At 37.4% G+C, this 27612-nt stretch overlaps 3 protein-coding genes across 3 annotated transcripts in view; 1 reads left to right on the forward strand and 2 right to left on the reverse strand.

Annotated features, from left to right (window-relative positions):
• LOC306880185 (creatine kinase B-type-like) overlaps positions 1–27612 on the reverse strand; it is a 985569-nt gene that overhangs the window by 22212 nt on the left and 935745 nt on the right. The gene's annotated exons all lie outside the window — the stretch shown is intronic.
• Positions 15354–18456, reverse strand: LOC306880354 (DNA repair protein XRCC3-like; the record flags this gene model as incomplete). Its single annotated transcript, XM_079433850.1, has 6 exons — positions 15354–15949; positions 16390–16436; positions 16563–16775; positions 16853–17007; positions 18099–18260; positions 18393–18456. The coding sequence occupies 6 exons, from the start codon at positions 18454–18456 to the stop codon at positions 15703–15705; spliced, it is 888 nt and encodes a 295-aa protein (XP_079289976.1). The 3' UTR covers positions 15354–15702.
• LOC306880288 (transcription factor IIIB 90 kDa subunit-like) overlaps positions 20316–27612 on the forward strand; it is a 67303-nt gene continuing 60006 nt past the window's right edge. The window contains exons 1-2 of the mRNA XM_079433733.1: positions 20316–20531; positions 21085–21271. Coding sequence (XP_079289859.1) covers positions 21091–21271 — 181 coding nt within the window. The 5' untranslated portion in view covers positions 20316–20531; positions 21085–21090. The remainder of the gene's footprint in view (positions 20532–21084; positions 21272–27612) is intronic.

A 27612-nucleotide genomic window follows, 5' to 3' on the forward strand; every position in this document is an offset into this window, starting at 1 on the left:
CGCCGATATGGTGCTATGAGTATTAAGACATACAGCTGCTGCACATATAATAACCTGTTGCAGATCTATACAGGTGGAGCTGGGGAAGGTGGAAGATTTCAGATATACTCTCATTGGCTGCATATGCAACATGAACCAATCAGCTTGTGCCAAGTAGTTTAACACCTATATATCATCAGTTTGCGCTAACAACCCATCAGCCTGCGTCATCTAGAGTTTCATGACAGAACTTTCGGGCTTTCAGGTGTGCATGCTTCATACCAGTGGAACAGAGAACTGATCTCATGTTGCAGTAACGGGATTAAGGGTCTGGAAATTAATGAATCTGTCTAATGCTGACTCTTAGCCTCACTCAGCACCTACCTTTTTCACTTCCCTGTCTGTCTGAGAGACACTTCCTGTCTAAATGGAGATGATAGCATTTGATCAGCATCTTAAAGCTGCACATAGTGTATTTAACTGTGTGTGTGTGTGTGTAATTGTGCTGGCAGACAAGAACAGTGGTCTTGAGCTATAAACTGACACTTAGAGTTGTGAATGCAGCATCACGCAAAAGTTTTCGTTACTAATGTGACATTATGGAAATGCACTATATGATGCATTCATTCTGTGAGAAAAATTGTTAGATAACAGTGTTAGTGTTACTCATTAGTGCATCTCTTTAACCGTATGTCGTTAGTATTCAACTGCCGATTATCTTGCATCAAGCTGTTTGGTCATGGGATTAGAAGGAATGCAATCACACCACTTCTCTGTCCTACACACTCACTCACAACGACGTAAACAACCTCTCAGTCACACATCATGGTTAATCCACGGATGGCGTGTGGCAAGTTGGGCACACCTGATCTTAGTCACTTTGATATGTGACACAGTAGTGTTCAGGTGAGAGTAAAGTGGATTGGGGTGTCTGCAGTGCAGCCAGGAGACCAAACACTGGTCTGTCAGGCCGTTCTGCACCCGCTCACCTTGCCTTATCTTCTTACATAAAGCCTTGCTCCATCAGTGGATACACACAAGCTAAAACAGCACAACATGCTATATATGAAAACTGCATATATTTCAGATGCTTGCCGAGTAATGACATGACCACTGTGATTATTTTATTGGCCTACAGTGTTTATGTTTTAAGACACACAGTGTTTTGTCACACAGAGTTCATGTCACATGACAGTGCACAGCTTTTTCTGTAATCCATAAGCTGCTTTTGTGGAGGGTGCAGGGGGAGGTGCAGGGATTCGACTGTTGGCACAAATGTGGCTTGCCGTCGGGCATGCGATGAAAGGTAACTCTGCACTCTGTTCAGGTTAATGTATGAGCTGAACTATGTCATGACTGGAAATATCTTTAATTATGCAGTAGTTTTATTCGTGTCTGCCTCTCTCGCTCTCTATCTCTCTCTCTCTCTCTCTCTCTCTTTGCGTGACAAGTGAATATAGATATATATGTATAGGTAATTTAAAGCCATTGCTGTCTATATACATATATAATGGGAATATACTGTATATATATGTATATAATGTATAGGCTGTATATTAAATATATATACTCTATATTGCCAAAAGTATTGGGTCACCCCCTTCTAATGAACAGGTTTGACTACTTTAGTAATTTCCATGAGTATAAATCTTAATGTTTAAGCATATAATGATACTCTAGGGAATTGTGTGCTTCTAATTTTATAGCAACAGTTTGGACAGAAGCCTTTTCTATTCTAACATGACAGTGTCTCTGTGTATAAGGCACGGTTCAAAAAGAAATGGTTGATTCAGTCAGTGTGGAGGAACTTGACTGGTCTGCAGAAAGCCCAGTCCTAATCTCAGCTGAACACCTCTGGTGTGACTTTAAATGCAGACCTTGAGCCGAAAACTCATCACCAAACACCAATGACTTGTATATGGGTACAGTCATTTTAGACACTTCCAAAACTGTTGCAACAGAGATGCAAATATAGTTTTTAAATACGTGAATTATGCTTCCATCTTTGATGCCACAGTTTTGGAAGTGCCTTCTTCTGTGTTAAAGAAGGGGGTGTCCCAATACTTTGGTCCATATAGTGTATGTACAAATCATTGGTGTTTGGTGATGAGTTTTCGGCTCAAGGTCTGCATTTAAAGTCACACCAGAGGTTTATACTCATGGAAATTACTAAAGTAGTCAAACCTGTTCATTAGAAGGGGGTGACCCAATACTTTTGGCAATATTGTGTATGAAGCAGTATGATTTTTTATAGATATCTCATGTTCAAGCTATAATATGTATAATATCAAGCTATAAAAGTCTTATTATGTGCTTTTCTTTAGGCTATTTGATAGAATAGAATAGAATAGAATAGAATAGAATAGAATAGTGAAACCTGCCTTTTCTTCCTTTAAAGACTAAGATTCAGAAAGCTTTCTGGAAAGGGCTAAGTGACAGGACATATTAAAGAGTCATCAGCGATGCGCTTTAGCAAGGGTTGCCAGAAATAGCTCCCTAGATGCAGCGCTGTGAAACTCGCCTTAGTTTCCATCCAGCTGAAATAGCACATTCATCCACAGACAGGACTCTTCTTTAAAGGTACAGATGGATACTACACATGCTTCTCAAGACTTCAAGGGCTTTTATAACACTATAGTTCTCTTCTACACACAAAATGGATGTGTGTAGCCCTTCACATGTCTTAGAGTGGGGAAACAGGTTGAAAATGGGCTGTATCTGATGGACAGATGGTCGGTGTACGTCTAAAGATCACAGAATACTGCTTTAATACTATGTGATTGTGTGTACAGATGGACTGGCAGTGGGGTGGTTTGTCAATTTGGCATGGCATTATTCATAAATCATCACACCAGGAAGCACCAATGCAGACACTACTATGGTCTAATATTATTATATCTTAAGCTAAGCTAGTTTATAGACACACACACACACACACACACACATATATGTATATAGACACACACACAAAGACAAGTAGACAGAATAGAAAAAGAATATAGAAAGCTAGTGTTAGATTTTTTTTAAGAAAAACAAGCGGTAAGAAAATGAATAGAGAGTGCAAGTGATAGAGGGTCAAGTGCTTTTAAAAAAATAAAATAGAATTAGAATAGAGAGTGCTAGAGTTAGAGGGTCAAATAAACAAGTTAAAATAAAATAACATAAAAATAAATATAAATATAAAATACATAAAATTGTTTGAAAATCAGTACCATTTAACACATTTCTCAAGCCTAATATCCATAAATAGAGATCAAAATTAAATGCTCCAAATTTTATTGACCATGATTTTTATATTCTGTCATAATATTTTATTTTTGTGATTCTTTTTATCAAAACTCTCACTTTAATTGTTTTTAATGGAAGTAGCATTGATAAGAAAATAAATGTAAATGAAATGTTAAACTGCACACTTGGTTTTGAATGCTCTGATGGCCGCACACAATTAGCACTCATCACATACTTATCAAAGAGAGCATTGTATCACCCTCCTAAAGAGCTCTTATCAATTCTCGTCTGTCGCTGTGTATACAGTCTTTATCGTGACAATGCTGATAGTTTCTGCTTTTCATCTACACTTTTCCAACTTTCCCCTTTTGAGAAATAAACACATATATCATATTTTTTATGTTTTTAATAGTTTTTTTTATGTTGTTATTCTTCACAAACCTTTATGGACTGTGGAGGAGGAAAGTGGAGAGAGGTTATAGAGGACACTGGAGAGGTATCTGGAGCCCTGACTGAGGATGTGTGGGCCTGTCCTGCTGGGCTCCCTCTGTCGGCCCCTCTGTCCCCATCTGGACTATGTTTATCAGTCTCAGGGGTCAGTACAGAGAGTCACAGTTCTCCTCCAAACACCTTTCCATTCTCACAGATAGAGGTGAGATTCCAGCATCAGGGAACGAGCCCTTGGTCCATTTAGACATCAGCATTATACTGAACTTGTTTCTATACCCTATATATTCATGTTATTTCTATATTTGATTTTCTGTATATATGTTAACTGCATTACTTCTTTGCAAATGCAGATAGGCTACACATTTGCCAGACAGTCAGCGCACCTGCAGACTGGATTAGTCAAATCTGATGATGTTTTATCTGCTTTATTTTTATACTGCTCACAGTTGTTGTCTTTTCTCCGCTGTTTATCTGAGAATATACATTTGTATTATGTTCAGTATCCTATAGCACAGCTTTCCTGGGGTGTTAAAGTGAGTCAGACACAGTTGCGTAATATCAGAGGTCAGAGGTTCAGTCAAACCCACATACCCCTTATCAACGCTTCAGTCAAACATGAGAATGATATCATTTTCACATAAATGCACTCATGTTAAAAATACACCTCAACATCCACTTTCTTCCTTCAGTTCCGTTCCCTTTTACTCTCCTCACCTAAATGTCTCTGACATTTCTTAATCCCAGTGCAGTGTGGTAAAAAATAACCCACTGATTCGATTAACTCTTTAAAGCAATTCAGGGAACGTGTAGTGTACGACTTTATCTTTGCCTGAAAACCATCTTACTCAATCAAGTTTCTGTTCTTATAAGTCAGTCTTGTGAATATTTTCAAAATGTCCTGAAGTGGAATAAATGTCTTACTATTTTTAAACTATTGTAAATTATTGCAGTATTAATGCTGCAAAAGCAGCACATGCTTAAGACTACCAGTCTGTTCCTGATTGTGATGTCCAGACTATCTGCTTCATTCCCCCCTGTGGCTCTCATTCCAGACACAAAGGATTTCTCTCACTTTTTCTAACAGCTTTTTGATACCTCTCCACATGCACGAATAAACTGATAGATGTGAGCTGAAGAACAGATTCTGAGCCTGCGAGTGTGTGAACACTATGTGATGGAAAACAAATTGTAAATAAAAGGCAGCTTTTAGTTTTTTTGCCCGAACCTTTATTCTAGATGCTTAACACTCCTAGTGTTCAGTCAATGAATGGCTTGAATGTCTTCCTAACCTGCATTTGGTCCCACAACTAGTGCTAAAACAGACACACTGTATAGCAAACACCCTCATTTGGCCCCTGCTAAATGGGCCGTAACAATGTAAGACTGGTACACTGTCATCACTACCCGGACTGGTATTGATTAGACCCAGGATGACTGACGAGTGAGTGGTTACTCTGTCTGGTTTGTGTGCCTGGCCTAATTAACACAATTAAATGGAGGAATGCATATATTAGGGCCACTGTGGTTTTAGGACTGAACACTATTGTTCAAAATGTCGGTGAGAATTTTCTGATGTTTTAAAAATGACTCAAATGACTTCAACAAGACTTATTAAAATAATTGTATTCTATGTAATATTTTTAAAAATGAAATTTATTCTTGTGTTGGCAAAGCTGAATTTTCAGCAGCCATTACGCTTCATATATATATATATATATATATATATATATATATATATTATATATATATGAATAGCAAGTTTAAAATAATATAATTTATTTTAAATGGAAATATTTTGTAACATTGTTAAAGTATTTAAAAAAAAGCCCTTGAGCAAGGCACCGCACCCCCAACTGCTCCCCGGGTGCCGCAGCATAAATGGCTGCCCACTGCTCCGGGTGTGTGTTCATGGTGTGTGTGTGTTCACTGCTGCGTGTGTGCACTTTGGATGGGTTAACTGCAGAGCACAAATTCTGAGTATACTTGGCCACGTCACTTTCACTTTAAAAATATATTAGCCCAGTGGTTCTCAAACTTTTTACACCAAGTACCACCTCAGAAAAATATTTTCTCTCCAAGTACCACCATAATGACCAACATTACAATACAGTAGCATAGTAGGCCTAATTTACTAGGCATCATTTAGCCACCTTGCAAACTTTTTAAAAGGGTTTTAACATTAATTTATATTTAATTCAGTGATTCTTCTGCATACCACTAGAAAGAGCCCGCGTACTACCACACTTTGAAAATCAGTATGTGCATACTATCCATCCTAAATTCTATGTGATAGTAGTAATTTTCAATACTATTTAGGGCAAATAGGGTCGATAGTATGCACATTGGGATGCATGCTGCTGGAGGAGAATTGTTGTCTGGTGGTTTATTCCTGAGTCAGGACTTGCAGTCATCATTGTGTCCTTCTCTCTCACATGATGTAACAGACTGCAGTGATGTGTCTGTTTGTAATTGTGTGTAATTAGGATTATGAGAAACACTTACTCTCAATGAGAGCATAATTATGGGGAGGATGGCCAGTGCTTGTAAACATCCGGTTGATGGTTTGGTCAGACGTACTTAGAGTCTTTGCAGTTAGTTTGGTGGAATGTCATTCTATTTGTGGAGTTGAGACAAGCTCTTACGTAGTTGGGATAAGCCTGAATCAATGTCTAATCGTGGTGACTAGGTTAGGAAGTATTTTACTGCAGCAGTAATTCTTCCTCCTCTGGCAGGTGGCACTTTGATTCAGCGTAGACTTACGTAATCAAACACAATTCTTTCATGGAACGCAACAGGAATGTTTAACAGATTGTCTGAGCTGTGGTCACCTTTCAATTTTACTGTATGGAAAAGAGCAGCTTGGACATTCTTCTAAACAGCTGCTTTTGTGCCAATGAGGTTCTTTAAAAAAAAAAAAAAAAAAATCTTATTTTTTTTTCAGAATTGTTCACTGAAATCTTCTTTGGGGAATCCAAAATAGTTCTTAAATGGGATCGATGTGGAAAAAAACAAAAACAAAAAAACCTTTTGGAACCTTTATTTTTCTAAATGTAATGGATAAAGGGTTTCAAATGACATGAGGGTGAATAAACAATGACAGAATTTTAATTTTTGAGATAACTATTCCTTTATCAGGGCCTTATCCTCTAGATATAACCTTCACCACTCATAATAATATACATAGGACTCAGATATCACAGATGGTCTCTGTTGTGTTTGCAGTTTTTGTGTTCCGTCCCCAGGTTATTTAGAACAGAAGGTATAATCTAAGGTAGAGAGAACAGAAGAAGGACAAAATGGGTACAAATAAAAAAATTAAAAAAGAGAAGAAATGACAAGACTGGAGCAGATATTCTCTAAGGTTACCTCAGGTCATATGAATATAAAGCATGATGGGTTTGTCAGGCTCTACAGAGAACAATCAATCATGGACAGTCCAATATAGTAAAAACATAAAGGACGCTGGCTGTTTAATTTGGAGCGCTTTTTAGCTCATGCAGCACATCAGTCATCATGTTGTAGTTTATGGCACCCCAGTGATTGTCTTTCAGTAATGAAATACCTTTGTGATCCTGAAATGGCCTCTGTGCAGTAGAGTCAGTGGATAATTAAATATATGATAATTAAATACCAAAGCCATACTGTTTGTTTTTGACATTCATCATGTCCTGAGGCAGTCTTAGGGGTGTATTCCTCCAGACGGCTACTCTTTGGGTACCTCCAAATATTAAAATGTCTGGATCACAGACATCCCTCCCTCCTAATACCGTTTTGATATGTGAGTCTAAGAAAATTGCAAAATTTGTACATTTCAGAGGATTACATAACACTATTGGGAACAGGCAGGAGGGAGTCAGTCAGTCTAGGACAATGCTGGCGTTGCTAAAAACAGGCACTGATCTGAAATGTACTTTCACCCTCTGCTGTAATTGTCCTCTGCATAGTCCAGTTTCCACAAATGAGTGGCATGTGTCGCTCTCACAAGTGTTAGAGCGCTAACATTGTTCATTTTCATGAATTTCATTCTTTTAATGAGGCTTATTTTTATATCTAATATCTAAAGAGGCTTTTTTTCTTCAGTATGATATCAGGTCAGCTGGAATTTGTGAATTAGTCTTTAATGCAGAATATTTTAATGCAGGGATTGTCACGCAATTTGTCAAACTTTGAAAGAATCAATCAAAAGTAGGTCATTACACTTAAACAGGTGTTGTGGTAAGTCTTGCAATATATTGCGAAATATATTTATAATATGAAAAAGGTCAGGAACAATAGACAGAAATAATAGATGTATAAAGCACTATAAAAGTACATTGACATGTCTCAAAAACAAACAAAATGAAAAACAGTAGAAGATGGCTTCCAAACTCGATGTAAACTCATTTCATAGAGCCCTAAACATTCATTTTTGTTAAACTTTAATAAATTGTATGTGTTTCATGATTTTAATTAGGACATGCTTTTTGAATAATAACATTTAATTTAACTATTAAAAAGGAGTCCAGAAAAATAAATAAATTTGGAAAAATAAATAAATAAATCAAATAGAATTTGGGAAAAATAAAACTTATTTCCTAGGGTTCTAATTGACCCAGAAGCAATGATAATCTTGAAGTCATTATAATTTCATAATGTAAGAAATTCTGAAGCTCACCATCTTGTTCATACACCAACAAACCCCTCTCTACGTATTCTCACATTCACCTCCCACTGCTGCTGACTATTGTGTGTTTTTTCCAGCTTGGCTTTCTGTCACCATGGAGACGTCTCCCTGCCACAATGCCTCTGTCTCATTACGGATTCTTCCCAAACGTCCTGGAAGTGATGTCTGGTCTTGCCTGACAATGTGAGTGTGTGATAGAGAACAAAATAGAGGGCTAAGCTAAGCTATGCTAAGGAGAGAGTATTCAATCCATTCTGGACTATCAAGCAGTGCTGGTACTCAGCTAAATCAATTATTTCTCCAACATGTACAAGTTGCTGATAGCGTTGTTTGTTAATTTCTCTTTTCTTTTCAATGACATTCTTTTGCTTTCGCGACAAAGTGTGACCTAGTTCAGTAAAGAGGGTCTCAGAGTGCAAACCCCCCGTTCTACAAAATCTGCATAATGGGTCCACCCAGCCTGCTTTTCTGAATAAAACTACTGTGTATCTAAATCTGTTTCATCTGCCACTGGACAATACTCTCAGTCAGTCGTTCACATGCTGGCATGTGAGCTGAACTGGAACAAGTTTATTTGTTTACTTTCTAATAATAAAAAATAAAGCAGCAGAACAGGTCAATTTTAACACAGACGGCTTTTAGTCCGCTTGAATCTTGTCTGGATGGACACAGTATGCTGGAATTGCTTGTTTGTCATGTCATAAATGTTTTAGCCATGCTAGTCTGTTGCTGTTTCAGTGACAGATACTGTATTTAGGCGGTAGTAAGTTTACGAGTCTTCTCTTTTCAGCACTTTAAAGCCTCTAAAAAGTAACATAATATAGGATGAATATACACTCTTAAAAAGGATCTGGCAACTAAAATGTTCTTCACACTAAGAAAAAAATTGGTTCTTTTTAAGAACTATCTATTGAAAGGTTCTTTGGGAAACCCAAAATGGTTCTGCTATGGCATCACTGTGAAAACACTTATCTGGAAGCTTTATTTTTAAGAGTGTAGCTTGTATCTTGTGTATTGTCATCCCTCTCAATTCAAACGCACTGTGGTGGTGTTCTGCTACTGCACCCTTCTGCATCACTACTGATGATGTCATACTCTAGTGTCCTTCCTTCTCCTTGTTTGTTTACATTTGCTTTTTCCTATTACAGTGTCATAAATGATTGATATGTTAAACCGGCAATCCCTTTTTTCTCCTCTCATGCCAGACATTGTGTTATCTGCTCCCTGTTTCTGTAGATCAATAGTGTTAACAAGGCGGCTTTTGGTATAGTGTGCATCACATGAAACGTGTATATTTTGACAAAAATGCTATGATATAAATGATGATTTGAGCCAGAAGTGTTGTAATCCAGGTGGGATGGAGTTCAGACCTCCTGGAGAAAGAGTCTGCGGCGCAGCTGAGGGCCAATGGCGCAGGACTAATCCTGGTTGCCTTAGCAACCGACCAGCTGCTGCCTGTCTCTCACCATAAAAGCCATTCAGACTCTCATCTTTCTTTTGACTTTTGTTCTAATCACAGTTTTTTCATATTCATCACACATGATGTACTTTATGCCCTCATTCTTGCACATCAGTGTTTTGGAGAGGTAATCTGAGTGCAGCTGTTACTCATTTGATAGGAGCTGGGACGTGATAACATTCTGCAATAGGAATAAGTCAGATTTTCCCAAACCCCTCAGAAATGCTCTGTCAGTGTCAGAGTAACATACATTTATATGAATGTGACAGTGCGCATTCAACTCCTTAAAACAGTGGATTTTTTTTTATATATATATGAAAAATTCCATGAGACATTTTTTGAACAATAAGTAAAAAAAATTTTTTTTTTTTTTTTTTTTATTTAAACAAATTTAAACTAAACAAACACAAAAACAAATGGATGGATAGATAGTGAGAGAATAGTCTAACATTTAAGTTACAAACTTAAAGGGGGTGAGTGAGTGTTTGTAAAGATGTCATGGTGTGTAACCTCATGTGTTATGTTTTGCAGCTGTGCTCCTTGTCTTTCTTTGATATAATATTCAGCATATATTTCCACATACACATGCCACACATTTCTCCTCAGGCCTCAACACAAGAATCCATTTTTCTCCTCCTCTTCTCCTGTTTCCCAAGATGGCCGTATATGCATGTTTGTATGAGAGAGAGAGAGAGAGAGAGAGAGTGTTGTAGCCTACAGTCACTGCATCCGTCTCTCCGATGCCCTGGCTGAGACGAGTAGACGTGGGATGCATACTAACAGACACCTGCCTGACTAACTAACTAGAGTCCAGGTTAAGACTGCTTGATGTGTGAGGAGCTCTCAAAGCCCGGCAGTCATTTTGAAGACGGTGGCAGATGTGGGTGGTTATGCATGCATTCTGAAAGCCCGTCTATGTGTAGCCCGTTAAGACTGGCGGAGTTACATAACCAGGTTTTCATCAGCGCGTGGAAGGAGGAATGTGTGTGTGTGTTTGCAGAAGGGGGTGGAGGGGGGTTGAGTTTAGGTTGCAGTGTGATGGATGGAGAGGGTGCTTGTCTTGCTGAGGGTGGGGGTGGTCAAACAATCTGGGACAGACAGCCCATGTGATTGTCGCCATGGTGACAGTACGAGCTCAAAGGCGAGCGTAGTTGCTCAAAGCATTTAGTTGCATATGAGTGTGTTTGTTTATGTGCGCTAGCAGTCATTATATTTTGATGTTGATAAAGAGACTAGCTCAGTGTGTGTGTGTGTGTTAAGCAGCTTCCCAAGATTAAGCCTATTAAAAAAAACCTTTCTGTGTTGCAGGACTTTAATCACTGCCAAGCATTTTTGCTTGTTTGCACTTTCATTTGGAGAGACATCTTGCAATGTGGAACTGAAGTGGATGTACGCTGCAAAATCCTGTTTTAAATGTACTGTGAAATACAGTGTGAAATAGAGTTGGATGACTCAGGTTTTTTTTCACAGATCTGCAATATGGTTTGGGCCGCAGTGTTAGGTCAGCACTCTCATAAGACCCAGCGTGTCTCATAAATCAATTGATGTGATGTGAAAGGCAGCAGAGAGGAAAAACTAGGAGCTCCATAAACAAACTGGGTACTATAAAACATCTAATATAACAAAATATCTGTTATATACACTACTGTATACTACCGGGCGCCGCAGCATAAATGGCTGCCCACTGCTCCGGGTGTGTGTTCACTGCTGTGTGTGTGTGTTCACTGCTGTGTGTGTGCACGATGGATGGGTTAAATGCGGAGCACGAATTCCGAGTATGGGTCACCATACTTGGCAGTATGTCACTTCACTTCACTGTTCAAAAGCTGTTTTTTGTCCTGTTTTTAACCCCCCTCATCAGAACACTCTGTTTCAGTAGGCGTGGCAGATTGTACACTCAGAAGTAAACGCCCACTGCTATGATTGGTTAACAGTTGTGTATGTTTGACAGCCTACATCCTTCACAGATGGACGCTGCTGTGTTTAAGGTTAAAACGCGTAAATACTCCGTACACATCAAATGATCTAGGGGGTATTCCAGAGAGCAGGTTATGTGACATACCCAGGTATGTTTAAGGGTAAGTAAGCGGATAAACTCAGCTTTCAGTTCCAAAAACGGAAATAAATTTTAGGGTATGCAAGTAGCCATAGCAACTTACTACTCCGGAGTAGGCTATGTTTCAGGGTTAGTTCACTTCAGCACTAAGCTATTGACAAGACTCTTGTGGGTGTGGCAGATTGCGCATAAAATATATTATTACAATATAGTCTTGTTTGTAAACAAATCTGCGGTAAAATGGAGTGAAAAAAGGACCAAGTTCTTACTGACGTGGTATGGATCTTCATAAAAAATAAAGTTAATCAAATAAAGCTCAAGGTTCGGTTTCTGCATAGACTTGCGTTTGCCGCTCTTGTCATTTACCTGCTAGGCAGCGATGTAGAAGCAGGCGTTGATATTCTTCTGGGAGTTTAGCCACACTATTACAGCATAAAGTGGCACATTCCACATCCTGTCGTTTTGGCAGATTGGCGTCAATATAAGCTGTTTTCAGACTAATGAGAAAGTTTTGAGTTCTGAAACTTAAAGGATGTTTTTATAGTACAATGACCTCTTATATATCAAAAGATTAAGTTCATGACCCCTTTAAAAGTGACAGTACAGGCATGTATATAAAAAAAATAGTATTCAAATAATTGCTGTTCTTATAAGCTTTCTAGTCATCGAAGAATCCTGGAAAAATCTAAAGAATTAATATTTAAAAAAATATTAAGCAGCGCAGCTTTTCAATATTTGTTTCTTTGTATGTCTCCATATATAGTGGAATGACAATAAATCTCACTTAACTTGAATATTGATAAGAATAAGACTAATGATGACAAAAAATTAAAATCAACAAAATAGAATGTTCCTGAAGGATCATGTGACACTGAGGTCTGGAGTATTGAAGTTGAAAATTCAGCTTTGCCATCACAGGAATAAATTACATTGTAAAATATATTAAAATAGAAAAATTATAAATTATAATAATTCATAATTACTGTTTTTACTATGTTTTGGTGAGCATAAGAGACTTCTTTCAAAAACTTCATTGCCCCAACTTTTGAAAGATAGTGTGAATACAGATAAAATTTTGAATGGCCATCAGTGTAAATAGGTTTAACGGGTTAGCTAACGAGGCGATACTAAACAGCTAAACCTTGGCCAACTGTGTAAAATAATGCATTTGTATTTCATGTCCTTCATCCTTGTGTCACACCAACCACAAAGATCACTGCCATCCCTCAAGGTTTTTCTTCTAAAACAATTTTAAACAGCTCCCTGTGCACTGTTTGCCAGAAAGCTTTATCTGGTTTGCTGTGGATCAGTCATTGATATCATTGTCCCTCCACTTCAGTGGCAAGCCAGACTGTCAATGAGATATAACTATTAGGGCAATCCCACGATGAGTTTGGTTGGATCTCAGCTCCCTCTGCTGGAGCTAATGGCTTTCAACACATCATAAAAATAGTGACTCATAACAGGTCCCAAAAAGATAGAGGTAGAATGATAATTACCATAAAACAGGGGATCTGAAAATGGATGGTGCTGCTTTCCCTCTTTCAATTTAGTTTTTTTGAAAAATCACTAAATATTTTTCTTTCTCTTTTGCTCTTTAACTCTCTCTATATACATTCTATTGTTTGAACTTTCCCCAAACAGAAAATTCCATGGTAAGAAGGATCATGTGCAGCATTAAATAAATTAGAATTTTACATTGTCACATGATAATTTTTCTAACACAGTTAGGGTTTACCACTGGGGCACACCATGGCATGAAAACATTGTAGAAAAAAACAGCTTTTCTGAAAAAATGTCTAAAAATAATATTCTGAAAAAATATCTAAAACAATTTCAATACTGTAAAAAAATTCATTTTTTCTTGTAACTCATTTCAAAAAGTGAAACTTTTTATACATATATTTTAGATTGATTACATGTAAAGTAAAACATTTCAAACGTTTTTTTGTTTTAATTTGGATGATTAGAGCTTACAGCTCATGAAAGTCAAAAATCAGTGTCTCAAAATATTAGAATATTTACATTTGAATTTCAATAAATGACCATCCCTACAGTATAAATTCCGGGTATCTCTTGTTCTTTGAAACCATAATAATGGAGAAGACTGCTGACTTGGCAATGATCCAAAAGACGATCATTGACACCCTCCACAAACAGGGTAAGTCACAGAGGGTCATTACTGAAAGGAGTGGCTGTTCACAGAGTGCTGTATCAAAGCATATTAAATGCAAAGTTGACTGGAAGGAAGAAATTGGGTAGGAAAAGATGAACAAGCAACAGGGATGACCGCAAGCTTGAGAATACTGTCAAGCAAAGCTGATTCAAACACTTAGGAGTGCTTCACAAGGAGTGGACTGAAGCTGGAGTCAGTGCATTAAGAGTCACCACGCTCAGACGTCTTCAGGAAAAGGGCTACCAAGCCACTTCTGAACCAGAGACAACGTCAGAAGCGTCTTACCTGGGCTGTGGAGAAAAAGAACTGGACTGTTGCTCAGTGGTCCAAAGTCCTCTTTTCTGATGAAAGTAAATTTTGCATTTCATTTGGAAATCAAGGTCCCAGAGTCTGGAGGAAGAGTGGAGAAGCACAGAAAATGTTGCTTGAAGTCCAGTGTGAAGTTTCCACAGTCAGTGATGATTTGGGGTGCTATGTCATCTGCTGGTGTTGGTCCACTGTGTTTTCTGAAGTCAACGCAGCCATCTACCAGGACATTTTAGAGCACTTCATGCTTCCTTCTGCTGACAAGCTTTATGGAGATGCTGATTTTATTTTCCAGCAGGACTTGGCACCTGCCAACACTGCCAAAGGTACCAAAAGCTGGTTCAATGACCATGGTTTTACTGTGCTTGATTGGCCAGCAAACTCGCCTGACCTGAACCCCATTGAGAATCTATGGGGTATTGTCAAGAGGAAGATGAGAGACAACAGACCCAACAATGCAGATGAACTGAAGGCTGCTATCAAAGCAACCTGGGCTTCCATTACACCTGAGCAGTGCCACAGGCTGATTGCCTCCATGCCACGCCGCATTGATGCAGTAATTCATGCAAAAGGAGGCCCAACCAAGTATTGAGTGCATAGAGATGAACATACTTTTCAGAAGCCTGACATTTCTGTTTAAAATATACTTTTTTTTATTGATCTTATGTAATATTCTAATTTTCTGAGACACTGAATTTTGGGTTTTCATTATCTGTAAGCCATAATCATCAAAATTTCAAGAAATAAAGGCTTGAAATATTTCACTCTGTGTGTAATGAATCTATATAATATATGGGTTTCACTTTCTGAAATGAGTGACAAAAATATTGACCTTTTTCACAATATTCAAATTTTTTTAGATGTACCTGTATAATAGCCTAGTCTCAAATAATGCTTTCTGTCCTTGTTTTGAGTGTAGCAGGTCAGTAGATCGATCGAAGAGTGACTGGACTCCAAAACAGTTCTAGAGCAAATTGAATTTGCTTTGTTTTCTTATATAAGAGAACAGAATAACCCATTCTCTTCAAGGGCAGGTGTGAGGTAACAATTAGGCTTTATTCTTCTTACGTATTGCTGCTTGGAACTATATTTATGTCTGAAAACTGTGACAACATCTAAGGAAAACATTTATTCTGTATCCATGGCAAAATAATAATAAAATATTGTAAAAATAGGATTAGATTTTACAAAATTATTTGCACATAATACCTGTAAGAATTGTGTATTAAAAATAATATGCATTCATTTCAAACGGTATAAATTTAGCCATTCCTCAGAAAAACATTCAAATGTCCTTTATAAACATTTATGTCCATCAGCAGCTGTTAACTGCCTTGTTGTGTCTTAAGTAGTCCTGTCCATCTGCTCCTTTTGCAGATAATTCATCATGAAGAGCCCTGAGGCTGCAGGTCTGAACGGTCATCAGGGATCCCTCTCACTCCTTCTTCCCAAACCCCACACAGGCAGCTCGCTCGAGGGAGGTGTGGGGCGAAAACCACTTCTAATTTTCGGGGAGCACTGCTTTGGCTGTCTGATTGTACTTGCCCCGCCAGTCTCCTGAGCATGAGTCTCACCATCACCTGGTTGGCCCAAGCGATGCCCAATGCAGGAAGCACCTTACTGCCCACCAGTCTGTGTATGACAAGTTAAAAACAACTTATAAAAGAGTCAGAAGCTCAAAATATGATCGGTCCAGTTTTGTAATAACACCAACCCTTCTGAAATGAGCTGAGCTTTTATACAGTGGCAAGAACTATGTGAACCCATTGGAATTGGTTAGTATTCTGCATTAATTGGTCAAAAATGTGATCTAATCTTTATCAAATTCTCAAGTATAGAAAAGCACAATATGCTTAGGGCACTGTGAATATTTACTGGGATTTGTTCAATAAAATATATTAAAGATTATGTTTAGTTGTAGTTCATGTATCATTAGCTTCAGCACATTGTGTTCTTCTATACTTGGGAATTTAATGAAGATCAGATGACCAAGAAAACCAACCAATTCTAATGGGTTCACATACTTTTTCTTGTCACTGTATATGGGCCGTTTTGCTGCTGGCTAAACTCACCCATAGTCACACCTTCCTGGGTTTGGTCTGTCTACAACATCTGTAACCTGGAGCAGAGACATAGCATAAGAACTTGTATGTTATTTAAATTCAAATGATAAGATCTATATTGTTCGCAGAGCATATTGTATAGTCTTTCTGATTAGGTGTTAGAAATGAGATGCCGGTCTAACCTGGTTGACGCAGACTACAGGTGCACCATATTCATGACTCAGGCGGTGAAGTGTATTGGAAAAGGCCAGCAGGTGGCGTGACCTCTGCACAGCCTCATCAGGCTGGAATTCACTGCGAAACAGAGCCGCTACAGAATCCACCACCAGCAGTCTGACCAGCCCTCGCTTCAGCAGCATGGGCACACGCTGAGACATGCACGCCTGCAGAGCCTCCTGCTCACATATCAACCAGCATTAAGTGCTTTCTGATGGTTATTATCCGTAATAAGAGGAATGTTTGCTAGTCTTACCAGGTCAGCTGCATGCTCGATGTAGATGTTGTCACAAAAACGCCGATTGCGGATCAGAGCTGGTGGCAGATCTGGTCTGAGCTGGGGCTGCTGGGTAATGAGTTGCTGTAGTCGTTTAATAGGGAAAGAATCCTCAGTACAAATATAAACAGCTCCTGTTAAATGAGCATATAAAATGTGATTTAATACAGCAAAGCAGACATTTGTTAAAATGATTACTTTCTTCTCAGCTCTCATTCTAACCATTGCCAATTTTAGAAGAGATCTCAAACTATACTCGATGCATTTCTGATGTTAGAAATGTCAGAAATCTATAGCAGTGGTCCTCAACCGGGGGGCCTCAGAAAACTTCCAAGTAGGGTTGGGTATTTGTTTGAATTTCATCAATTCTTATCGATTCCCAGTTTCGATTCCAATGTGGTTAAAAAAGAAATGAAGTCAAACATTTAGATATCAAACATATTTATTCTATGTCTCTTTTTGCAAAAAATATTAGACAACTAAACAAACTACAAGTGTAAACACACTCTAACTGTGCGTTCACACCGCCGGCGTCGAGAGCGTCAAAATTCGCCCTGGCCGCCCTGACTGAGACGCTGTAGAAAAGATTCGTGGACGCGCTGACGCTCTGACGTAGATCGTATGCTCGTCTTGTATTTAAAGGAGCCGCAAAAGAAACAAGTAGGTTGAGCCAATGAAAAGCCATTTGTGTGGTGTGGATTTGTGTTCATGATTAAGTGCTAGTCTAATTTCAACATTATAGGAGACATTTACTAGCCTTGGTCTTTAATTAACATTAATTTGTGTGCAGCCTACATTACAAACTGTCCAGATTGAAGTGTAGCCTTAATGTAATTGGTCAAATCGGTGTTGTTTTGAGCAAATAAATTGCATTCCCGCTGAAAAACAAACGTTGTAGCGGCTGCCCACATACACTTCTTGTTTTACAATGCTAAAAAAAGGCAGCGGCTATTTGCAAGTGTAAATAGCGATAGACGCTACGCTATTAACACTAAGTGCAAACAGCAATAGATGCTATTTACACAGTGAAAATAGCAGTATTTTTAACGATATGCTATTTACACTAAGTGCAAATAGCTATAGATTCTATTTACACTATTAAAATAGCAAGATTTTCAGCTATTTATACTACTTATTGCAAATAGTGGCAATTATTTGCACCTTAGTATTGTAATTTTTCTTTAAAATAATGAGCCACAAATAAGTAGGCAAGAATAAAACTCACCCGTTTGCGGATGTCCTCTTCCATGCCAGGCCAGTAGAATCTGGAGCTGATGGCATCTCCAGAGGCTAACAAAAACATAATTTGCATCCTCTGGTGAGGTGACCACTTTGGCCAAATGTTCACCTCGCCTACGCCTCTGACATATATAGTGAAGCAGGTCATCTGATGTAGAATAGACAAAGGCTAAGGTAATTATTTGCTGTACTTGTGGCACTAAAATGGCAATTTTAAGGCTTACCTTTGACTATATAGCTTTCAGCTCTTCTTTTAAGATGAACTTATCCTGTTTGGAACATCCAGGAGGATATGTTCCATGGAGAAGAAAATTCTCCAGCTCTCTGACTTTTACAGGATCCATCCTCACAATCACGTTCTCTCACTAACTCACAACTATACGTTCACTCACGAAATCACCACAACTCGCTACACAAAGTTGGGTGAAAAAGGGAAATATATAGGCTTGTCAATTGACTGATTAATTTTTGTTTTGATAATATGGAGCATCTGTGGACTTGTCATTTGGACAGAATGAAACTGGTAGCTTAACGGTTTTAACGAGGACACATTTCCTTAATTATTACCACTTAGCCTGCTATGATTATAGAAAGCTGATTTGAATACAAGCAACTTTTCAAGGTTTGCTAGGCCTTCTTAAATAAACTGCCATTTTATTAGGACTGTAACATGTCATTAAAGTTTAATAAAGTAGTTAAATTTTCTCATATCCTGACAGAGGATTTCAACAGATGTTGAAACAAAGAAATGTGGTTGGCCTTTTTAGTGTGTGATGTAGACTTCATAACATTGGCAATGAACTGCAAAAATAGATGTATGCAGCATTTCTCTTTGAGTAACAACAATGTAATAATAATAGGTTGCACTGCTTTTCTGTAAAGTGTAATTTACTTTGTTTTTAAAGAACTTTGCTACTTATTTTTCTGTTTGTATGGTTGAGATTGTATGTATCTGAATTGGAATCCACTAGACACTAAGCACAATTTACAAAACATTGTCATTACAGACCCAGTTTTGATTAAAACAAGAACCCAGATGGCCATTCCCATTACAACCATTAAAGCTCATGAAACTTTGCTGTTGTTTTTGTTCAGATTTTTCAGCTGAATTTTGATAATGTTCATATTTCATATATATTTTTTTATTAAACAAATTAGATGAGATACAAGATATTTCACAAATTAACATGGGCACATTGGCTTTAAAGTACAACATGCAGTCTTCCCAGATTTATAGCACCTGTGAACTATGGTTTCACAGGGAATGTGTTGGCCAGTGCTTGCCTTTAAAAAAACTGTTCTGACACCAATGTAATAATAAAATCACATTTGTTTACATTTTCTTTTGTAGCACAAAATTCTTAAATAAAATTGTTTAAAAATGTTCAATTCTTTAAGTTATTTAGCCATTTCATGTTTCATACTAAGAGGTTGCATGGGGAAAATGTCCCACAAAACATCTGTTGCTTTAGAATTGCTCACAATTATTAGACATTTCTAAAATCTAATTCAACCACTTGAAGTGCACCATTGAGGAAGACTTCCTTTGTCCTGCTTGTGTGTAGTGTGTGTGTGTATTGTAAAGCTGTGAAAAGTGCTAAGTGTTATTAGACAGCTTAATATCACGTCAGTTTGTGCTTTCAGAATCGGCGAATCTGCTGCGGTCGTGCCATCACATCTGGAGCGAATAACCTGAACCAGGAAGTTGGTCCCCAGATAACACGGAAACCACTTAAACCGTGTCAGCATGTCTTAAACTCTGTCAAAATCAAAGTCTTGAATTCAATCGATTGCCGATTTTATTATTTTTTAACCTAGAGGTGTTTATATTTCAAGGACAGACAAGCGACTACAAATATAACGAACAATATTTTATTTTATCAAGCCAATAAGAGAAAGAGTGTGATTGCGTATATGGGCTAAACAACAGAACACACACTCCCTTCATATTCTCGCGCTTTAAGACCGGGTCCGCCACCGGCCCAGCGCATTATCAAAATGGGGGTGTCATGAATGTAAGTGTTTAACTAAGTAGAATAACTAGGATTATAATAAATATATATTTATCATTAATATTTCCTAAACGTATATTTTACCATTAAGGACACATATGAGTTAAATAAACTAAGCAAAATAACTAAAAGAAGAATAGCGGCATATATATATTCACCCTCTATATTCAGTTTTTAGAACAGCCCTCAATATTGTATCGCAGTTGGGTAGAAAGTCACAACAGTAATGGTGTTATGAATCAAATGAAATATTTTACCATTAAAAATGAATTTAGTCATTTTAAACATGGTGCTCAATGAATGCAGTTTAATTAGTTTATAAAACCTAATAATAAATAGGAGAGGAGGATACTGGATACTGCTTTAAAGTGTTTGATCATAAGTCTTTAACGTACTTCCTTTGACTGGTGAGTGGTTAGCTTTTATGTCTTATATTTATGTGATACTGTATTATATGAAATAAAGAATGAACCGATAAAAATGCGCTGTTTGTATTGTTTACATTTGTATCACAGGTCTTATGCAAGCTAGCTTTTCATTTGGTAGCATATGTGCACATATTAAAACATTAAGTTAGCTTAGCAAGGTTTATAGACACTAGAGATATACATTAGAAATAACTCTAATATAAAGGTAATCATAATAGGAGAAAAATATATGATTCGTGAACGACAATGGAGGAGGCTCAACTGGGTATTGTGTTGTAGAGGGCTAACGTTAGCCGTGTTGTGTAGCGAAGCGGCATGTCAGGGATGCTTCAAAGCTGGCGACCCGGGTTCAAATCCCGGTGTTGATATGCTGTATAGCTTACTATAGCGTTCATTACTTACTACAAGTTTCTGTACTATTTCAGTATTTTGTTGTAATACCCGAACAACAGGAAACGGACGTTGCCTACTGTATAATGTGTGTTTAGTCAGATGTGTCTGGTTCAGGAATGGTGTTCGTTATCTTCCTCAGGTCAGTATGAGTCGTCTGTGTAAGAACTGTGGTGGAGCAGACATCGATACAGACCCGGCCCGGGGGAGTGCCGTCTGCACAGCCTGTGGCTCGGTTCTGGAGGATAATATCATCGTATCTGAGGTTCAGTTTGTGGAAAACAGTGGAGGGGTGTCTTCAGCTGTCGGCCAGTTCGTGTCTGCTGATGGTAAGAGCTGTTCACTTGAATCTAAACACAGCAGGGTCCAGTATCATTCATGTTTTGAGGGGCACCAGTGGCAATGGTAATGTTTTCAAAACTTTTTTGGTTCTTGGAAATTCAACTGATGTAAGATATTCCTCAATTTCTTTCATAAAACAAAACAAGAGCGGTCTAGAATTGGAATCTTTGGATCTGTGAATGTGGAATTTTATTTGACAAGCAACAGAATCAGATTTATTGCATAAAAAGGTTATTTTTTCAGATTAATCATAATCGGCAGTACCACATCCCTTGAATACAATGCACACTCATTATAAATTTCACTCCTAATAATTTCTGAAATCGTTTTTTCTTTAATGGACGAATACATCCAAAATCAGAATTACCACAAAAAGATCACCTGGAGAAGATATTGTTTATAATATATTATAAAATATCAATTTTTTCAAGTATTGGTTTCTATGTTAGCACGCTCCAGGGTAGTAAATTATTTGGATAAATATTTATTTGTAGTTCTTCATATAAGAGTGAGATGAGATAGCATTTTGGTTTAGCACGCATTTGGACTTATCAGATCTTAACAGTTTTTTTGTTTTTGTTTTTTACCAAGAAAAATTGCAACTTAACTTGACAGTTAGTGATCACAATGCATTTTATTTGCAAAAGCAGCATGCCATACATTACACCCTCAGTTTGAATGGGCTTGATTTTTCCGCCTGGGGCTGTCATGTTATTTGCCAAATCATATTGCACTTTCCTCAGCATGACAAAGTTCATCATTTGGATTCACCATTTAACAGTGAAATCCTATTCTTTTTACAGCCTCCATGGTCATCCTAGAAAAGAGTGTGTGGTTTCAGTATTAGAACGTAAACTTGAACATTTGAAAAATGTTAGCAATAAATTGCTTAAATTTACAGTTGTATCATTATGTATGTTACTTAAATGTATTGTACATAATTTAGCAATGGAAAATTACCTCTTATTATTCCTTTATGAATGCTGGAACCGTAACGGCTTCTGCTACCAGGGAAGAACAGGGTCCCTCTCAATTTGTCATATGATGGTTTTACTGCTAAAAGCTTATGATCAGAAAGAAAATGCCCATCTTCGACTTCTTTTTGCTGGTGTATGCGCAAAAACGCTAATTTCTTTGGATTATAGTCATCATGCAAGAAATTGTTTTGCTCATCTGCTACAGGTAAAAGGCCTACTTTTTCCTTATCAAATGGCTGAGCACTGCTTTCAGTGCTTTCGAATGTGGGAAGTATGGAACTTTCCAAATGTTTTTGGCCCCGTTCAATTTTGCCTGCTTCAAGTTTGTTAGACATAATATTTCCAGTATAGAGTAAAGGATCTTTTGTAGACAGATTGTTAATCAGTTCATTAAAATGATCTGGGGAGTGTTGAAAGCCACTGTCAGGAGTGTAATGGTCCATGTATTCTCTCAGGAAAAGCTGGTCACTCACTTCATTGCTATTTGGACTGTAGTTTGTTTGAATACTGATGGCAATTACAGACTGTAAAATGGAAGGCAAGGTTTCATTTATGATGTGTGATGCACGTTTTGATCCCCTGTAGAAAGCTGAAGCAGAACTGTCGTCACCAATCATCCTAGAATTATCATGATTTTGGCCACTCCTTTTCATAGAAGTTTTCTGTGGGAGGCCAACAAGGAAAGACCTGTAGTCTTCAAACAAGCCATCAAAAGAGTTTTTCTGCCCTTCACGTGTCATAGATGGACCAGAGCGGTGTTTGATAATCGTTTGGGGTGTAAATTTTATACCAGATTCCTTGAAGGGTTGGCTACGTCTGTAGGGATAGGGAATATTGCTGGCGTGGTAACGGTCTTCAGATGTCTTCCTGCCCTTATTTGATGAGGGATAAGCAGAGTGTGGAAGTCCTCTTTGCACAAACTGTGTCTCATGAGGAAGTTTATTTGGCCACGGTTTAGGGTCAAAAACAGAGGCTGCCTGAGAGCTGATAAGGTTTCCTTGTAGGTTATGCAGATATACAGAGAGAAAAAATAAAAGCAATTCTTTTGATGAATTTTCCTGTAATAAAAAGTGTTAGTATTAACCTATTAAATCTCTAGTGTCTGTAAATTTGACTGTACCAAATTCTGGTCCTTTAAACAATCTGGATGCAAAAACCTTCTTAACAGAGTCAAGTGGATAGAAGCATCTCAAAGTGAGCCTGAAATATTCAGAGGAAAAAAAAGAGAGATGATCAGGTTTTTTTTTTTTTTTCAAAGATTCAATCATGTTTAATTCATTGTTCACATATTTACGAGTTTCATATATTGACAAATACCTAAATTTTGATTCCCTTTTAATGGCTGATTCTTGGTCAATTATGGCACCTTCATCAGAAATGACCTCGTTTTCATACACAATGTAGCCGTCACCCAACTACACAAGGGTGCAGATTACATATCAATCAGTAAATAGATATACTGTTTAAAATAGATACATGTTTAAAAAAATAATAGATATACTGTTTAACTTAGGTCTGTCATTTTTTTTTTATACTTTTAAGCAAGGACACATTAAATGGATCAAAAGTGACAGTAAAGACATTTATAAATGCAATTTATAACATTTCTATTTCATATAAATGATATACTTTTGAACGAAGTTAAAAATGTATTTTGAAAAAATATTTCTACAAAAACAACATACAGTATAGTTATACAGTATTAAGCTATTTTTACTATTATTATTTTACTGTATTTTATCAAATAAATTCAGCCGCTTTGATCAAAATACAATTAAAAAAACAAAACAAACAAAAAAAAAAAATCTATGAATTAGATGAATTGATATATATATCAATGAATGCATTTACCATTAATCTAGTCCCACATGTATCCACACCAAAAGAAAACAGGACCCTTGTCTCATCAGTTGCCTTGGGTCTGCACCGTCGATCTAGTAGGCTTGTGCTGCTAGGTGGCACTGTTGGCCAGGTTTTTGTAGTGGTTGCCACCACGGTCATTATTCCATCTGTGGAACACACTAAAACAATAAAAATTATTGGTTATTAGTGGAGAGGTAACATTTTAAAGCTTATAAACCGGTTAGCATTTTATAGTGTCTTGCCTGTTAGTTCTTCTGTCTGAAAGTAACAGGACTTTGTTGTTCTCTTGTGAATCTCCAGAGTCTTTGAGTCTCTTATAAGAATCTCAAAAGTGCCGACAAAGCTTTGCAATGTGATGTCCTGGAAAAACAGAAACCTAACATGTTAAGTTTAAAAGAATATTCTAGGTTTAAAAATTACTTTGTTGAAACACTTATGTTAATGATTTTAATTGTTTTATTATTATATTTTACTTTAATATTTCTTATTTTAATATTACTTCTAGCCCTATATACACTTCCATTTTTAGTGCATTTATGGGTTTTGTTTCTTTACAAGCCAAAATTATTTTTAGATTGCATTTAATTTATTATTCTAATATTAAGAACAAAAGGAGGTCTGAATCAAGACTGCCTTGACATTATGAAAATCAACATTTGAACCACAAATGTTTTCCTTTGCCTCATAAATGTAGCCCGATGTGAAGAGTGGGACCTCCAGAGTCATACGGTCACTGTCATTCTTCAGTGTGTATCCCTTATCCCTGGATAAGTCAGATGTGAGAGCTTGATGCCCCACACAGACCTCCCAAAGTCCAGCTTGCCTCACATGATTCATTCTGAATATTATGCTCTGTGCTGTACAGAAAGCAGTGACATCTGGAGGGACTGAATGAGAGGGATACATAAGACTGAGATTCTTAGTCACTTGCATATTATGCAATTTAAGGTCATTAAATCTTTAAGACTTACAAGCATCATTAACATGTGCCACAACAGAGACATGGTGGAAAAATGTGTCGTTTCGCCCGATGATATTTAGGGTGTGCTTAATTTCCACAGAGTACTGGAGAAGTCCTTCACCCAAATACTGTCATTTAGAAAAATAGATTTTTAAAAATATAAGATACATATAATACTGGGGGAATGATAAATAAAATAAAACCTCTCACCACTCGGTTAACAGATTTATCTTCAAAAGGAACCTTGATGATGAAGCCGTGGGTCCCATTGATGTGAGGAATTTTTGTAATGAAGTAATGCTGTTGAATGGCATCTGTTACTGACAGATAATTCTCATTCAGCTTGACTGCAATGAGCTCCACATCCGAAGCAAAACTACCAAGATACACAGTGAACACTTCTTCATTTGGCAAAGTTTCTGTTACAGGAGGGGAAAAAGCTCAATAAAGTGACTAAAATAAATTTGCCATCATCTAGATTCTAGATCAAAGAAATTACTATTGTTAAATAATATAAATTAATTTTAATAATCCCACACACACAACATTTAGTATTTTATAAATAAAATTGTCAAAAAGCTGAAAAATAATTAAAATTAAAAATTGGTTATCAGAAAAATAACCTGCATCAATCATAAAAACAATATCAGTCTATTGTATAATGGTATGGTAATAATCTCACCATCTATAGCGAAAGGAATCCGAGAAACTAGTGGCGTCTCTATAACTCGTAGCTGGCGATGTCTGGTCTCTATTTCAGTATCATCCATAAACACATGCGAATAGATGTGCTCATAGCACAGGAAAGTCATGTAACTTTCTTTATAGACATTATTTTCGACTACGCTCTGCAACAAACAGCACAAAATACTGATTTTCTTTCTCTTTTGAAAAAATATGCAACATTGGTTGCTGGTTTGTCTAGTACATACCATTCTGTAACCTCCTGGTGCACCAAAAGGCACTGATACGTGTACCACCTGCCCATCTTCTCCCAGCATGTAACCCATGGCTGTCCTGGTGGTCTCGTCCATGAGCCGAGCATCCACACCTAGGTCAATACTCCTGCTTACAAACCCAGAGAGGTCCAGCACCAGCGGGGTCATGACTTTAGGAGTTCTCCAGTGCAAAATCACTCCATCAAATGAGCTAGGGGCTGATAAATATGCAACACTGAGAGAGAAGTACGGCCTATGACAGCTTGAAGTGTTGTTTACAATAAAGGTATTAGGTGTGCATTTAGTAAAACAATCAGTTCTATAATGTATCAGAAATTGAACATGGCCAATGAGTTACCTATCGTACATGCTGCAGACGAGTCAAGCATCACTACCGCCCATTTCTGCCTGAAAAACACTGTTGCATGAATCACTTCTACAGCAATGCCATCAATCTGAGGAAACAAGGCAGGTTTCAGCCTTCATGTTAAAAATCCTGCAGAACCTGCACAATTAACATTAAAGGGATAGTTCACAAAAAGGTAGTATGTGTATACAAAATACACAGACATTTTTCGAAATATATTTTGTGTTCCACTGAAGAACGACAAGTCATACAGGTTTGGAATGACTTGAGGGTGTGTAAATAACCTTCTTTTTAGGTGTGAACTATCCCTTTAATTTTAGTTTCACCTGCCTCTGTGATTGCTGAATGTGGCTGATTGTAGGCAGAGCGAAAGACCACCCTGTTTGGAGTGGAATCCACCATGTATCCCATTCGCCTGGCTTCAGAGATAGACATCGCATCCAAACGGTCTTGATTCAGGAACATTATCTGCCACTCAGAGATGGCAGATCTCTGGGCCTATAAGAGGAAATAGAGAGATGGCAATGAGAAATTCAAACCGTAGAAGTTCACACATGCCATTAAAGCGCTAATACTTCTTACAAAAGCGAGAGCAGCCAACCATGCTTCTTTATTGGTGCGTTTATCGGACATGCAGGGTGTATCTCTCGCCACGGTCACCTAGTTTAGAAAAAAAAGTATTAGTATTATTTATATACAATTTTAGTATTTATTAATTTTCTTATTTTCTTACATGCTTTTTTTGGTAACTATGTTAAGCTTTAGTTCAGTTTTTTCTAGTTTTTCATCCAATATTTATATTTTATTCCAGCTTTATTTAAATTAAAATGTACTCATTTAATTTTAATTAACAATGAAAACACAGCTTTACATTGCCTGCCTTGCACAGTCCTACCTCAATGTAGTTTTCTTCACAGAGGATCTCTTTTGCAGACCAGTCAACCGGCAGTGTGCATGTCTCCGAGAGAGAGTATTTATTCTCTCTCCCCTTACGGTCAATCAAAACAACATTCAGCTTGAAAAGGAAGTTGTTGTCATTCTACAAGACATCATACAACAGAAAACAATGTTACCAAAAAGCCACAATCAAGACTCATACATCTGATCGTTCTAGAACTTATCAGGGGAGTTTTATATTTAGACTTAATAAAACTCTTGCCTGGTTTTCGGTGTGGCAGGAGAAATAGGAAGCCCTCAAAGATGCCCGTCCATTTAAGTTCCT

This window comes from Barbus barbus, assembly GCF_936440315.1.
Source record: "Barbus barbus genome assembly, chromosome: 14".
Classification (NCBI taxonomy): Eukaryota; Metazoa; Chordata; class Actinopteri; order Cypriniformes; family Cyprinidae; genus Barbus; species Barbus barbus.